This window comes from Xenopus laevis, chromosome 9_10L (assembly GCF_017654675.1).
Source record: "Xenopus laevis strain J_2021 chromosome 9_10L, Xenopus_laevis_v10.1, whole genome shotgun sequence".
NCBI lineage: Eukaryota > Metazoa > Chordata > Amphibia > Anura > Pipidae > Xenopus > Xenopus laevis.
Window position 1 is genome coordinate 127,245,938 of NC_054387.1, and position 15,676 is coordinate 127,261,613.

General features: G+C 43.5%; 2 protein-coding genes across 12 annotated transcripts in view; both read left to right on the top strand.

Moving 5' to 3' along the window:
• Positions 1-15,676, top strand: part of LOC108705602 — a 411,717-nt gene that overhangs the window by 175,813 nt on the left and 220,228 nt on the right. The window lies entirely within an intron of this gene.
• LOC121398121 (up-regulator of cell proliferation-like) overlaps positions 5,435-15,676 on the top strand; it is a 48,069-nt gene continuing 37,827 nt past the window's right edge. The window contains exon 1 of the mRNA XM_041576753.1: positions 5,435-5,453. Within this exon, the coding sequence (XP_041432687.1) occupies positions 5,450-5,453 (4 nt within the window). The 5' untranslated portion in view covers positions 5,435-5,449. The remainder of the gene's footprint in view (positions 5,454-15,676) is intronic.

The window sequence follows — 15,676 nt, forward strand, 5'->3', positions numbered from 1 at the left end:
TCCGACACTGCGATCCATTAAAGAAACATAAAGAACGTCTTAAAATGCTACAGATGATGGCAATGGAAAGAGAAGTGGCAAGCGTCAGAAAGAATTTGAGGACAGAATTTGAAAAAGAAAGAAAAGAGTGGATGAAGAAATTGGAAAATGAACAAAAGAAAAATTCATGCACTTTGTTATAAGAACCACTGGGGCTCGTTCAGCTCATTCCCAAGTAACGACCTGGTCTAGTAACTCACAGAAACCAATTTTAACATTGACTGCTTTACTTTATATTACATAATGGGGCAGGGGAGAAAATATGTTGGTGTATGTTAATACGTATGTAATGGTGGTTGCTATGCAGAAGTCACATAGTCACATACAGGCAGCTGGGATTAAATCTGGCAGATCATTTCCATTTAGTCCATGAATTGCTGTTCCTCCTGCTGGTATTGCTGTGCACCTCTACTAATAACTGGCACCAATATATGTCCCGTATTTAAGGGTCCTACACCTTTTGTGCTGTAAATTCTTCACCGCTCATGACTTATTAAAATGTGTTATTTTCATCTAGTTAATAAATAATACTATTTATTAAAAAAACTGTATATATATGTAATGCCCTAGCACCATTAAAAGTGGAATGGTCGTGAAAATTAAAATGTCATATATGTTTTAGCATACTGAAATAAGAAACGTTCTTCATACAATCAATGGAATATTCTGCATTGTTTCTAAAATAATAAAGTTTATCTTCACTGTTCCTCTCTCAGCATCTGTTTCTCTTCATTCTGTCTTTATTCAGCAGTTGGGTGTCAGATATTCATTGACAGTTAGATCCAATATATCTTATAGGGGGGATCCTTTTGCCTAGAAGATGTATTAGAGCTCACTCTATTAAAATCACCAGACATCATGTCTCTCTACATGCAGAATTTGTGCAAAAGGCAGTTATTTGGTTAGATTTTGTTTGTACTGGAATCATTTACGTGTGTGAGCTCTAATACATCTGCAAGGAAAGGAAGCCCCCTATAAGATATATTGGATCTAACTGTCCATGAATATTTGAGTATTCAGATACTCCAGACATGGCCACCTGGTGGGCCCAGACCCCCAGTCTGATGATAGCAGTATCTAACCCTTTCCCCCTTTGCCTTCTCTTTTTTTTTCTACCCCATGTTGCCAGACAACTTTCTGCATGACATTGATTAACTGGGGAACCTGAAAGGTAAATTTTATAGTGCTGGTAGTCTGGTAAGCGGTTAATGTAGGTGGTGACAGCTAAAAATCCTTAAGGGGATACAGCCATGGGAAAACATGTTTTTTTTTCTTCAACATTCATATGTTAATAGTGCTGCTCCAGCAGAATTCTGCACTGAAATCTGTTTCTCAAAAGAGCAACTGGATGGTTTTATATTTAATTTTGGATTCTGACATGGGGCTAGACATATTGTCAGTTTCAGAGCTGCCCCTAGTCATGTGACTTGTGCTCTGAATAAATTCAGCCACTTTTTACTGCTGTACTGCAAGTTGAAGTGTTATAACTCCCTCCCTTGCCCCCCCAGCAGCCGAACAATGGGAAGGTAACCAGATAACAGCTCCCTAACACAAGATAACAGCTGCCTGGTAGATCTAAGAACAACACTCAATAGTAAAATCCAGGTCCCACTGAGACACATTCAGTTACATTGAGTAGGAGAAACAACAGCCTGCCAGAAAGCAATTCCATCCTAAAGTGCTGGCTCTTTCTGAAAGCACATGACCAGGCAAAATGACCTGAGATGCACCTACACCAATATTACAACTAAAAAAAAATACATTTGTTGGATTAGGAATTAAGTTTTATATGGCAGAGTGAATTATTTGCAGGGTAAAACAATTTAGAAATAAAAATGACACCATAAATATCATGAAAGAATCCCTTTAAAATTTGAAAAGTCTGTTGAAGGGATACAAAAAATGGGTTTTACTTTTAGGCCTGTAATTTGTCCACCATGAACTTCATCATATCAATAATTTCTGGCTAGTTCCTGCTTCTCAAAACTGAACAACTATATCACCTAGATGTAGGATTATAGGTTCATCGTTGACTAGAAATAGGAGGTCTTGGTATTTATGGAGAAGAGTTTTATTGGGGAAGTGAAAGAAAATGGGTAATTTCATTCCCAGTGATTGTTTCAAACATAAATGATGAAACAATGAGACTGACGAGTGTGGTCCTCGACAGGAACCTTCATCAGGTGCAAAAACAGTGCAACCAGACCCAGTTCCTTAATACAGAAAAAGTAACCTTAACTCAACTATTGTTTCCAAAACTGTTTGTCTAGCAACCTTAAAGTAAACAACTAAGATATGAGAAAGCATAACCTCATTGAGTCCTGTCCAATTGCATCTGTGTAGCATGAGGTCCCTACTCATACAAGTGAGTGTAACTCATCAGTAGTACATAGCCCGGGCATGTGGACATTACCTCAATAATGGCACTTGCTGCCCTTTCTAATAAAGGGTATATGACACTAATACCAACCATATGATGGGCAAACCCATTCACAGAGCATGAGGGTTGTAGTGTAAGTAACTTATGTAGGCCTCTTCTTCATGGTTTTGCAGGAGACCAAGCAGTCCGAGGCTTATCATGAAATAAGGGACCTCCTGAGTGACAACTGAAAGGCTATACAATCTGATACACCGCAGTAACACATTAACATAGTGGATAAAAAAGGTTAAAGACACAAATCCATTAAGGTAAATCTTTTTTTGCATAAGTGAAACCTGCCTTAAGAGGAAGGTGGGCATTGAAAGTACTGTTTCTATTTTTGCAGATGAGACTAAATTGTGCAGAATTATAGGTTCCATGCAGGATGCTGCCACTTTGCAGAGTGATTTGTCTAAACTGGAAAACTGGGCAGCAAACTGGAAAATGAGGTTCAGTGTTGATAAATTCAAGTTATGCACTTTGGCAAAAATAATATAAATGCAAGTTATACACTAAATGGCAGTGTGTTGGGAGTTTCCTTAAATGAGAAGGATCTTGGAGTTTTTGTAGATAACAAGTTGTCTAATTCTGGGCAGTCACTTAGGAAGGGCCATGCGGTCCCGAAACGTTTGAACATTGAAGTGTTGTGAGCACCATGGAATAAAGTTTGGGATTCACCCGTTTGTAGCAGACAAGGTATTGGCTTTCCATTTATTTTTGATTAATTCTGGGCAGTGTCATTCTGTGGCTACTAAAGCAAATAAAGTTCTGTCTTGTATAAAAAAGGGCATTAACTCAAGGGATGAAAACATAATTCTGCCTCTTTATAGGTCCCTGGTGAGGCCTCATCTGGAGTATGGGGCAGTTTTGGACTCCAGTCCTTAAGAGGGATATAAATGAGCTGGAGAGAGTGCAGAGACTAAGTGCAACTAAACTGGTTAGAGGGATGGAAGAGTTAAATTATGAGGGGAGACTGACAAGGTTGGGGTTGTTTTCTCTGGAAAAAAGGCGCTTGCGAGGGGACATGATTACACTTTAAAAGTACATTAGAGGACATTATAGACAAATAGCAGGGGATCTTTTTACCCATAAAGTGGATCACCGTACCAGAGGCCTCCCCTTTAGACTAGAGGAAAAGAACTTTCATTTGAAGCAACGTAGAGGGTTCTTCACAGTCAGGACAGTGAGGTTGTGGAATGCACTGCCGGGTGATGTTGTGATGCTGATTCAGTTAATGACTATAAGAGGGACTTGGATGATTTCTTGGACAAGCAGAATATCGAAGCCAATTGTGATACTAAATATCTAAAATTATTATACTGTAGATATTGGTATGTGTATATATATATATATATATATATAGTCAACTACAAGAGGTCCTCTGCACTCAACCCATTATCAATATATTTAAGACAGAGACATTTTGTGCTACTGCTACTAAAAAATGCCTTACCCTTTAAACAACACAGGGATTGTTTGTCCATATATTGCAATATATTTAAGCTGAACAACTACGTCACAGTCATCCCATATCTGGCCAGTCCTACGCTTAATTTTCATCTGATTCATTAAGAATTCAATTGCTTAATTATACATTTTACAAAGGGACTAAGTTTTACCTGCAACTTACTAGCTGCTTTCAAAGTAAAACTCCCAAACTTGGCTGCCCTTTTATTAGACACCAGTGGGATCACCTGACTATAGCTGGGAGGGGTGGGAGCTACAACATGGAGCTGGTCACTGCTCTTGTATAACTATAACAAACAAGGGGAAGTTGTGCTCACCACTATTTTTTAAAACCATTAGGCAGGGGTGCAATGAGGCTGTGACCACAAAATACATATAGTCAAATACAAGAGTCCTCTGCACTCAACCCATTATCAATATATTTAAGACAGAGACATTTTGTGCATACTGCTACTGAGAAATGCCTTACCCTTTAAACAACACAGGGATTGTTTGTCCATATATTGCAATATATTTAAGCTATATATATATATATATATATATATAGGGAGTGAGTGTGTGGATGCTGGGGATCATTTGCAGGGGTTTAACTTGATGGATCTTTTTCAACCCAACATAACTATGTTCTGAGTTCTTTAAGTGGCCAACATACAGAAAGCTACAGCTTTGCACAAAACATTATTTAAAGCAAAAAAAGTCTGTCTTTTATATATATATATATATTTTAAAACTGGATGATGAACATTCAATATGTTTTTTTGGTGGTGTATTTGGTCAATTACAATTGTCTTTCTTTTTCACTTTGTTGAACCCTAATGCTTCACACATCCAGAATACTGCTTTATCTATGATGTCCTGGGTGCTGTTAGTGGGGCCCTAGGTTTGATTCCAACCAGGGGAAAATCTGCAAGGAGTTTGTCTCTCTTTGTCATACAAACATGCAGGCAGTTCCTTGGCTGATAATAAAAATGACAGTTGTTAATGTGCATTCGATTGTAAACTCAGGGACTCGTGTATAAAGCCCGGCAGAATGTCAGTGGGGTAACTAGATGTTACTGGGCCCCACAGCAAATTCAATTTAGGGCCCCAAAATATTGATAAAGTGGCCTGTTCTGCTTATAAACAAGGGCACATTTTCCCTTTTTTTGGAGTAAATTCTTGTAGGGAATATATATATATAACTAAGTTGCCTGTTTCCTGCCTGCAGCATATTCATAGTTAAACCAGGAACAGTCTGGGAAAGTGAAACTAATTTTATTTCTGTAACGGTTTTCTTTCCTGAAAATTGCACACAACTCATAGGGAGACAGGAATGTAATGCCGCTGTTGGGAAATGTTGTTTTACCGGATACTGAATTTTGCTCTACCTGGATATAACCTGATATAATCCTCCGGCAGATCAGCTATAGATAGAGGAGCCACAGGACTGGGATTATGGGAACATTTATACCATAACAGCCTTGGAACTGCCCTGTTAGGAAACACTCAGGAATAGGAACATTGAGACTCTGTTCCACATCTGTAATGGGTAAGGATTTCTTATATATTATACAGTATACTGAATGCTAAGTGTGACAGATACATAAACAGGCCCAGATTTGTGTAAAAGCTACAAAAGGTCCGGGCCTAGGAAGGCAGAATTTTAGGGGGCGGCATGCCACCCAAGCACACCCGTATTGGCTTCACAAGCACTGGGGATTTGTGCACAAAGGTGGGGGAAGGGAGAGGGGCAATGAACTGCAGTGGGTCTAGGGGCATTTGCTATGTAAATCCGGCCTTGTACATAAATAGTGTGACACTGTGCTGTGAAATCATATGGACACAATATATTTTTCTATGTTAAGGAGTGCAGTGAAACAGTGGCCTTCCCTATCAGTCTGAACAATTTGCTGTATCACACTCCCTTAGTGCTCTTTGATTTCTGCCTGAGGCGGGACCAGCACTCTCACTCTCTCCTCTGTGTGTGATTTAAAGTGTGAGAGCTGACAGTTTGCTGTAGACTATAACATCTATTGTGTCCACAGTCAGGTCTGTGACCTGGCCAGTGCCATCAGGGCCGCCATTAGAAATCACAGGGCCACATACAACAGAATTTTTGGGGCCCACCCTGGTGCCCAAGCCCTGCCCCAGACCCCTCCCACTCTATAGCACAGTGGGGCCCCAAAAATATTTTTTATAAAAACATTGGTGGCAGGGGCCTATAGAGTATTAAAATAATACATTGGTGGCCAGGGGATTAAAAAAAAACAAAAAAACAAATGGTGTTCAGTAGAATTGAACTCATGGCTTCAGGTCTTCAACTTCGCCTCCTTTCATGACTTCAGGTCTTTTCCACTTTTAATCCACTCCTGATGGCAGCAAAGTAAAACAACCTGCCAGCACAGGTCCAACACTGAACACTTTAGTTAGAGGAGGTTATAGGGAAGAGGAGGCACCTCCTTTTACTGTCTCAGTTGTGATACAGTAGAACCCCCATTTTAAGTTTTTCAGGGGGCCAGAAGAAATGGTGTAAAATCCAGGAAAATGTCAAATCAGGAAAATACATTGTGCTTTATATATTGATGGGACCCCACAAAAAAAAAAAAACAGTGACAAATGGGGAAACTTTAAAATCAGGGTATGTAAATGCCACTGTATTACTTATCATTAAAAAGGGTAATTGATACACTTTTAAAGGTATTCTGTCATGATTTATATGATGTAGTTTTTATTTCTAAATTACACCATTTACACTGCAAATAATTTACTCTACAATATAAAATTTGATTCCTGAACCAGCAAGTGTATTTTTTAGTTGTAATATTAGTGTTTAGGCGCCATCTCAGGTCATTTTGCCTGGTCATGTGATTTCAGAAAGAGCCAGCACTTTACAATGGAACTGCTTTCTGACAGGCTGTTGTTTTTCCTACTCAATGTAACTGAATGTGTCGCAGTGGGACCTGGATTTTTACTATTGAGTGCTGTTCTTAGATCTACCAGGGAGTTGTTATCTTGTGTTAGGGAATTTTATTTGAATTAAATCAATTGTAAGAGATTAGGTAGCTGGGATCAGTTTCCTGGGGTTAAACAGCCCTCTGCACAATCACAACTCATGAGAGTGTAGTCTCTTTTAGGGTAAGGTCACACTGAGCGTTTCGGGGAGATTTAGCCCCTTGGCGAGTAATCGCCTCGTCTTTGCGGTGACTTATCTCCCTGAACGCCTCGTCGGCGCTAATCACACGCGGCAACTCATTTTCCTCGTGAGGCAACTTCGGGCGACTTCAGATAATGAAGCGACGCGTGTACCATGCCGCAGGCGATTTTTGCTTTTAGCCGGCTCAAGACAGAGGTAAGGCATTTGGGGAGATAGGTCCACTTGCATTTCCATTTGTCCCGTTTCGCTTCACCACGAATTTCTCAAAACTGCGATTTTGACGAATTGTCATTGGCGACAAAAGTTGACGCCTGCGCCCATTAAAGTCAATGGGCATCTGTTTATTGTTGACGGACAATTTTCGCTGCAATTTCGAAAATTTATTCGCCGGCGACAAAATGGGCAAATTTGCAGTGAATTTGTGCCTGACAATTAAATTCACCCATCACTACTTACTTCACAATCGATACGATACACTTGCAGCGTGCACTCAACAGATCAATAGACAGCTGATCACAGATCACACAAAACGCATTAGAAATATTGTCTGGTACATAAAACTGTTTTACTTCACCGCTGTCTACTGATCTGTTGAGTTCACGCCGCAAGGGTATCGTATAGATTGTGGAAGCCTCCCAAAGCTGTGGGTTCGGATGTTGCACCCGGACCAGAGACTAGGAGCGGTGAGTGACCTGTACACCACTATTGCATATTGAAACATGATGAATTAAGCGACAGGTTCGGGGCATTTGCACCCTGACCCACTCGGTAATTCGCTGCAGGAATGAAGCCTGCATGATATTAATAACTATATAGAAAGGTAGTAGGATTTGAGTGCATTTGTGTATTGGGCTTATGGTCTGACTTCAGACATAAATTGCACTGGATTTGCCCAGGCCCGGATTCGTGCGAGGCCACATAGGCCCGGGCCTAGGGCGGCACATTTTTGGAGACGGCATGCCGCCCAGCCGCCTGTGCTCCCCAGTGCTTCGCCGCTCGCACGCCGTGTGGTAGTGCGGGCTGGTGCTAGGACTGTGCGGAGCGCACTGCTTAGGGGCGCCCGCCCAGCGAATCCGGCGCTGGATTTGCCTCTCACATGCTTTGCTCACATGGTCAGTCTCCCCACAAAAGGCACACCTCTACATTTACCAGCAAGATGGAACTTGGAGCCACAGTTAAAGCATAACACATTGCTGGCCAACTTAATAACAAACCCCTCTGCCTTTCCCTTGGGCAAATGTTTCTGCCTCTGAGTGTCATTTCACCTGCACCTTGTAGCCTCCCACCCAGAAACCTTCCTCATCAATAATCCTGGTAAGGGGTGACAAGACAAGTGCGCTGCCTCCTGAGCCAAATGAGAATGTCCTCTGGGTGCACATTTCACTCTTCATAATGATAGTGACATTCTTGGTCTCAGGCCTAGAGACGGGGATCACTCGGAAGCCCTCCCACTCCTGTGCCCCCTTTACCAGATTGTACCTCCGCCAGAATTCCTCCAGACCCTGCGCCAACTGAAAACTCACATCCAACTCTGAATCAGTGATACTTAATAATGCAAAGATATCATCTGAGGTAAAGCCAAAAGCCTCTTTATCAGTCTCCTGCCCACAAAACTCAATCTGCTCTTTCCTTAACCTACTTCATCTTAACCACATTGCGTCTCTTCCCAAACTCTTCCTCCATAGTTTCCTCCTGATTTCTCTCTTGCAGCCTCTGCCTTCCCCACACACTTATCCCTAAAGCAGCAGAATCAGTGCCTGTAACTTCCCCCACATTCCTGTCCAATTGACTCCTCATTATCCACCTCTCACCCCCTCCTCCCCTGCACCATTACTTTGTACAGCTGAACCAATGGTTCCCCCAGTCTGCTCTTGTACAGCAGCATTTCCCCATGTACAGCAGCACTTTCACCATCCACAGACACAGGGGCATTCCCCTCAGCACTGTTACGGTCTCTTTAAGGGTATCACAAATTTACCAGCAGCTACATTGCCGGTAAATTTGTAATACCGGCCCAGGCCTTGGCAGGTGGTTTACCGGTGCTGTGATAATCTTTTCATATTCAATTTTTGCTGCACCAGAAGCCAAATCAGTCTTTGCTTCAGCAGCCTTTCCCCCGGCAGTGCATATTGTCTCTTTTGGCAACCCTCCAGCAATACATACAGTCCCTCCAGCCTCTCCCCCAGCAATACATACAGTCCCTCCAGCCTCTCCCCCAGCAATACATACAGTCCCTCCAGCCTCTCTCCCAGCAATACATACAGTCCCTCCAGCCTCTCCCCAGCAATACATACAGTCCCCCCAGCCTCTCCCCCATCAATACATATAGTCCCTCCAGCCTCTCCCCCAGCAATACATATAGTCCCTCCAGCCTCTCCCCCAGCAATACATACAGTCCCTAAAGCCACTCCCCCAGCAATACATACAGTCCCTCCAGCCTCTCCCCCAGCAATACATACAGTCCCTCCAGCCTCTCCCCCAGCAATACATACAGTCCCTCCAGCCTCTCCCCCAGCAATACATACAGTCCCTCCAGCCTCTCCCCCAGCAATACATACAGTCCCTCCAGCCTCTCCCCCAGCAATACATACAGTCCCTCCAGCCTCTCCCCCAGCAATACATACAGTCCCTCCAGCCTCTCTCCCAGCAATACATACAGTCCCTCCAGCCTCTCTCCCAGGCCCAGCAATACATACAGTCCCTCCAGCCTCTCCCCCAGCAATACATACAGTCCCTCCAGCCTCTCCCCCAGCAATACATACAGTCCCTCCAGCCTCTCCCCCAGCAATACATACAGTCCCTCCAGCCTCTCCCCCAGCAATACATAAAGTCCCCCCAGCCTCTCCCCCAGCAATACATACAGTCCCTCCAGCCTCTCCCCCAGCAATACATACAGTCCCTCCAGCCTCTCCCCCAGCAATACATAAAGTCCCTCCAGCCTCTCCCCCAGCAATACATACAGTCCCTCCAGCCTCTCCCCCAGCAATACATACAGTCCCTCCAGCCTCTCCCCCAGCAATACACACAGTCCCTCCAGCCTCTCCCCCAGCAATACATACAGTCCCTCCAGCCTCTCCCCCAGCAATACATACAGTCCCTCCAGCCTCTCTCCCAGCAATACATACAGTCCCTCCAGCCTCTCTCCCAGGCCCAGCAATACATACAGAGTCTTTAGCCTCTCCCCCAGCAATACATACAGTCCCTCCAGCCTCTCCCCCAGCAATACATACAGTCCCTCCAGCCTCTCCCCCAGCAATACATACAGTCCCTCCAGCCTCTCCCCAGCAATACATACAGTCCCTCCAGCCTCTCTCCCAGCAATACATACAGTCCCTCCAGCCTCTCCCCAGCAATACATACAGTCCCTCCAGCCTCTCTCCCAGCAATACATACAGAGTCTTTAGCCTGCCCTCCAGCCATGCATACAGTCCCTCCAAGAGAGTATTTACCTCCAAAAATAAAGTTTTAGCAACTGCAGCTTCCCCCTCATATGAAGGGGCAGTCTTTGCATCAGTTCCCCCATTAGAAGGTAAATGTCGAGCAGAAATAGCCAGTGGCGTAACTAGACCTCCAAGGGCCCTGGTACGTAAATTTACAACTGGGCCCCCTTAACCCCCCCATGCGTTGGGCTGGAACACAGTCTCCCATTGACTCCATTATAATCAAATAATTAAATTTTTTTTTAAAAAAAAAAAAAATCCTTTTCTCTGTAATAATAAAATAGTAGTTTGTACTTGATCCCAACTAAGATATAATTAATCCTTATTGGAAGTAAAACCAGACTATTGGCATTATTTAATGTTTATATTATTTTCTAGTAGACTTAAGGTATGAAGATCCAAATTACAGAAAGATCCATTATCTGGAAACCCTCAGGTCCTGATCATTCTGGATAATAGGTCCCAGACTCCCATACCTGTACTCAAATGATATAAGCACAGTAGTCTGAAATACATTTTTTACTGTGTTAATGAGTAAATAAAGTAAAAAGAGGGACAAAAATTTTTTTTCTGCATATAGCGCAGCATTTGGCCACACCCCTTTCTGTGGCCACACCCCCTAATTACCATGTTTGTTTTGCAAAATTTGGCAGTTTATGAAAGTTTGAAAATATTTCTCCTTATCTAAACTGTGTTTTTGTGTCTCAAAATTGTTACAAAGTATCTTATTTGCACCTGTTAGCTGTTCTGGGCTCTCTTCTAAAAGCCAATTAAGTGAGAAACTTTGTTTCTTTTTCTGGCTGTTCAGTGCAGAGAAAAGAGGGACAAATCCAGTACAAATGAGGGACTACGGGTTGAGCTGTCAAAAGAGGGACTGTCCCTCCGAAAAAGGGACAGTTGGGAGGTATGCATTAACAGCATTACATTAACTGTAATATGGTGCAGAGAGGGAACTTTGCAATTGTTTTTTTAATTTTTTTATTTGCAGTTTGTGTTATTTATTTTTTTTATTCAGCAGCAACTATGAATTGATTTGAATGAAAGATTGGAATATGAATTGCAGAGAGCCTGAACAAAAAAAAGTACCAATAACAATAAATGTATAGCCTTACAAGGCATTGTTGTTTATTAGATGGGGGTCAGTGACTCCCATTTGAAAGCTGAAAGACTCAGAAAAAAAAGACCAATTGAAAAGTTGGTTAGAATGTACCATTCTATAACATACTAATAGTAAACCTGAAGGTGAACCACCCCTTTAATGTAACACTATGGGAGGCCTGTGCAAGGCCTCTCTGCACGACTGTAGGTGACTAGTTGGAATGAAATATTTACAGAAAGAACCATGGCAAATATCTTAGACCTCTTAAGATCACTAACAACAACATTTACAGAGAACTGCCAGACATTTTTGGGAACACCATAACAATAATAGTAAATAAATATTGGTGTAAAATGAGGGAAAACAGGATATCAAATCAAGGGAAAGCAATGCATTTTTCAAACTTAGGGACTGTTCCTGCTGAATTGTGCTTAGTACAGGGGAATACCTATGCTGCCATAGTTTTATGGGATCTCTCTGTACAGACTATGAGCAAACTTAGGGGACTGTTCCTGCTGAATTGTGCTTAGTACAGGGGAATACCTATGCTGCCATAGTTTTATGGGATCTCTCTGTACAGACTATGAGCAAACTTAGGGGACTGTTCCTGCTGAATTGTGCTTAGTACAGGGGAATACCTATGCTGCCATAGTTTTATGGGATCTCTCTGTACAGACTATGAGCAAACTTAGGGGACTGTTCCTGCTGAATTGTGCTTAGTACAGGGGAATACCTATGCTGCCATAGTTTTATGGGATCTCTCTGTACAGACTATGAGCAAACTTAGGGGTCTGTTCCTGCAGAATTGTGCTTAGTACAGGGGAAATTTTTCTTTATTAAAGTCTTGCATCCTGATACAAAAAACGAATAAAATAGTATTCCAAATAAATGTCATATACATTTTCAATAAAAACATATTAACAGAATAAAGCTATTTACATTATACAGTTGTATTCTGTATATAAATAGTCACATTGCAAGTTCAACTTCAAAGCAAAACAAGTGGCACAGTCTGACTGCCACTCTAATCTTAACAAAACAAACACACTGACTCCAGGAAGGCAAAAGATTGGGCTACTCACCTAAAACTGTATGAGCCTTTTCAGAAAAATAGAAAATGGCAAAAATCTACAGGGGTGAAAAGAATTAGCCCAACACCAAAGAGACATCAGGATGAGCAGGTGACTCACGGTGGGTCAAACTGAATGCCCCTCCATAGACCCTTCCACCTTGCTTCATCCATCCTTTGTCTCTCCAAAGAACGTATCTTCCCGAGCTCCCCCAGTATCATTTCCACCACCACTGGACAGGGGAGGACTTCACGCCTCAGAGAAACCTTGCACCGTGCATTCCAGGTGTAAAAGCGGACAACAGAGCTGACTAAGAAAAGAGTGCCCAAATCATAACCCCTGTGTCGCTTGAATGTCCCATAGGCCCACTCCTGGTAACTACAACCAGAGAGGCAAGGAATGGCCAAGGCAACAGAGACTTATTTGTAGACATCTATGTTAAAGGGGCACTGAAGTAAAAAGTGGTCCATTGTCTCCACTTCCCCAGAACATTCCTCCCGCGGGCAATCACGGTCATCGGTGTGTCTGTACTTCAGATTGTCATTAACATAGAGCTTCCCGTGGAAGGAGCGCCAGACGACGTCCCTAAACTTTGGGGGGACCCTTGGGGAGTTGATTAAAGAGAGCCCTGATCTCAATACTTCGTCTGGACAGTCCTTCAGGGCCAGTGATGCATGAAAGTAGGAACCCAAGACTCTCCCGTCAATCTCCCTTCTGGGAGAAGCCCTGATCTCCCCAACAGACACACACCACCACCTCATCACTTTCAGACTCACTACAACATCAGGCGGGAGAGCGTCACGAGGAGCACGCACGCTCTTTACCAAGCCGCCTCTCTGCCAGCACTCAAGATAAGGAAGGACCCAAACTCTGAAGATCTCCACCCACAAAGGAGGCTTCTCCGAAAGGAGGTTGTTATAGTTGTATTTAATAAAGGTGTTCACAAAGAACACAACGGGGTTTACCATACCGAGACCCCCCTCCTTCCTTTGTAGGTAGGTAACATTCCTTTTGATGAGGTTTGTCTTATTCCCCCATAACAGTTGGAAGAAGAGACCTTTGATCTTAACATAGAAAGCCTCTGGCAAAAGGCACACGTGGCTGAGATAGAGAAAGATTGGAATCAGGTAGGTTTTGATGAGATCCACCCTTTCTCTGAGGGTATATTTCAACCATTTCCACCGGTTCACCAGAACAGTTGCGGTTTCCAATTTGCCCTCCCAGTTTTGTCTGGCGTAATCACCATGATCGAATTCAATGCCAAGAATTTTAATTTTGGGCTGGGCCACTGGGAAGACACCCGGGAGACTGAAGGCAGGATCCCCCTTCCCCATCCAGAAAGTTTCACACTTATTCTGGTTAATCAAGGACCCGGAGGCCCTTTCGTAGTCCTTTAGAATACCTGCCACAGTCTTTGCCTCCTCCCCACTAGACACGACTACTGTGACATCGTCTGCATAAGCAGAGACCCTCAGGGCCCTCCCAGGAGACAGAGGAACCCCCCGCTAATGCATCGCCCTCTATCCGCCTAATGAGGGGATCAATGGCAAATACATAAAGCAGAGGGCTCAAAGGACAGCCCTGTCTGACTCCAGAAGACACCCCAAAGCTCTCCCCGGACCAACCATTCACAAGCGGGAAACTCTCAGCCCCTCTGTACAAAACTTTTAGCCAATTTATAAATTTGCCCGGAAGACCGTACCTGTCAAGATGTAACCAGAGATACTCGTGGTTTACCCTATCAAAAGCCTTTGACTGATCCAAACTCAGCAAATACTTACCCCACTCGCAGATCCTGCACCGTTCTATGACCTCCCGGATGTCAAGGACAGTGGAAAAGGTGCTGCAGCCCTTCACAGTGCAGTGCTGAGAGGGGGAAAGAAGCCTTTCTGCAAAAGGAAAAAGGCGGTTAAACATGACTTTGCCAGAATTTTCCTGTCTGTATTAAGAAGAGCGATGGGGCGCCAGTTCTCAACCTTAGACTGGTCCAAACCCTTGGAGAGGAGAATAAGAGCTGAGTGTCTCATAGAGGGAGGGAGCAGGCCTTCTTCCAGGGTGCTATTGAATACCTCTGTGAGACGAGGGGCCAGGATATCAACAAACTGTTTATAAAATTCAGCCATTAGGCCGTCAGGTCCTGGAGATTTTTTGAGGCCAAGGCCTTCAATCGCTGTCCTGACCTCCTCAACTCCAATCTCACTCTCCAATTCATCAAAAGGAATGTTCTCATCCTGCAGAAAAGGGATCTCTTCCAGAAAGGAAGACATACTGGCCTGGGAGAGCCCCTGCCCCTTCAGAAGTTCAGCATAGTAGTTCTTAACAACTCTGAGAATACCAGGGACCGAAATCTCTAGCACCCCAGCCTCATTTTGCAAGCCATGTATGGACTTGCGGGAAAACACTTCCCTACAGTTTTCGAAAGGGTCAGGCGAGTGGTGCTTCCCGTAGTCCCTCTCCAAAACCAGGGAAGAGTACCTGTCATACTGATACTCCTTCATGAGGGCACGGACCCTGGCAACTTCCCCACCTTGGCCACCATCAGACACCAATCTGTCTAACTTTCTCCTGAGAGCTTGGTAGGCACGTTCTTTATCAATTTGTATTTCATTAGCTAGGCCTCGAAAAAGACTCCTGCTGCCCTCTTTTTGACCATCTCCCACCACTCTGCCTTAGTGTTGCAGAAATCTAACAAGGATTCTTGAGCCTGAAAAAAATCCCTTAAGGACTGATTTACACACTCCTCCCCCAGGAGGGCCGAATTCAGGCGCCAAAGATCCCTTCCCCTCGGAGGGGACTCTGAGACATTCAAGGACACACCCACCATACAGTGATCAGAGAACTCCACAGCTGTCACCTCAGGAGGAGACACTATGAAGTCCTGCTTAACAAAAAACCTGTCTATCCTACTCCTACACGTTCCTCTAAAAAAGGTGAAACACATGCGGTTAGGGAAGTGGCGAATGTGCACATCCTCTAGACCGGCCTGACTTACCATGCTATTAAGGAAGA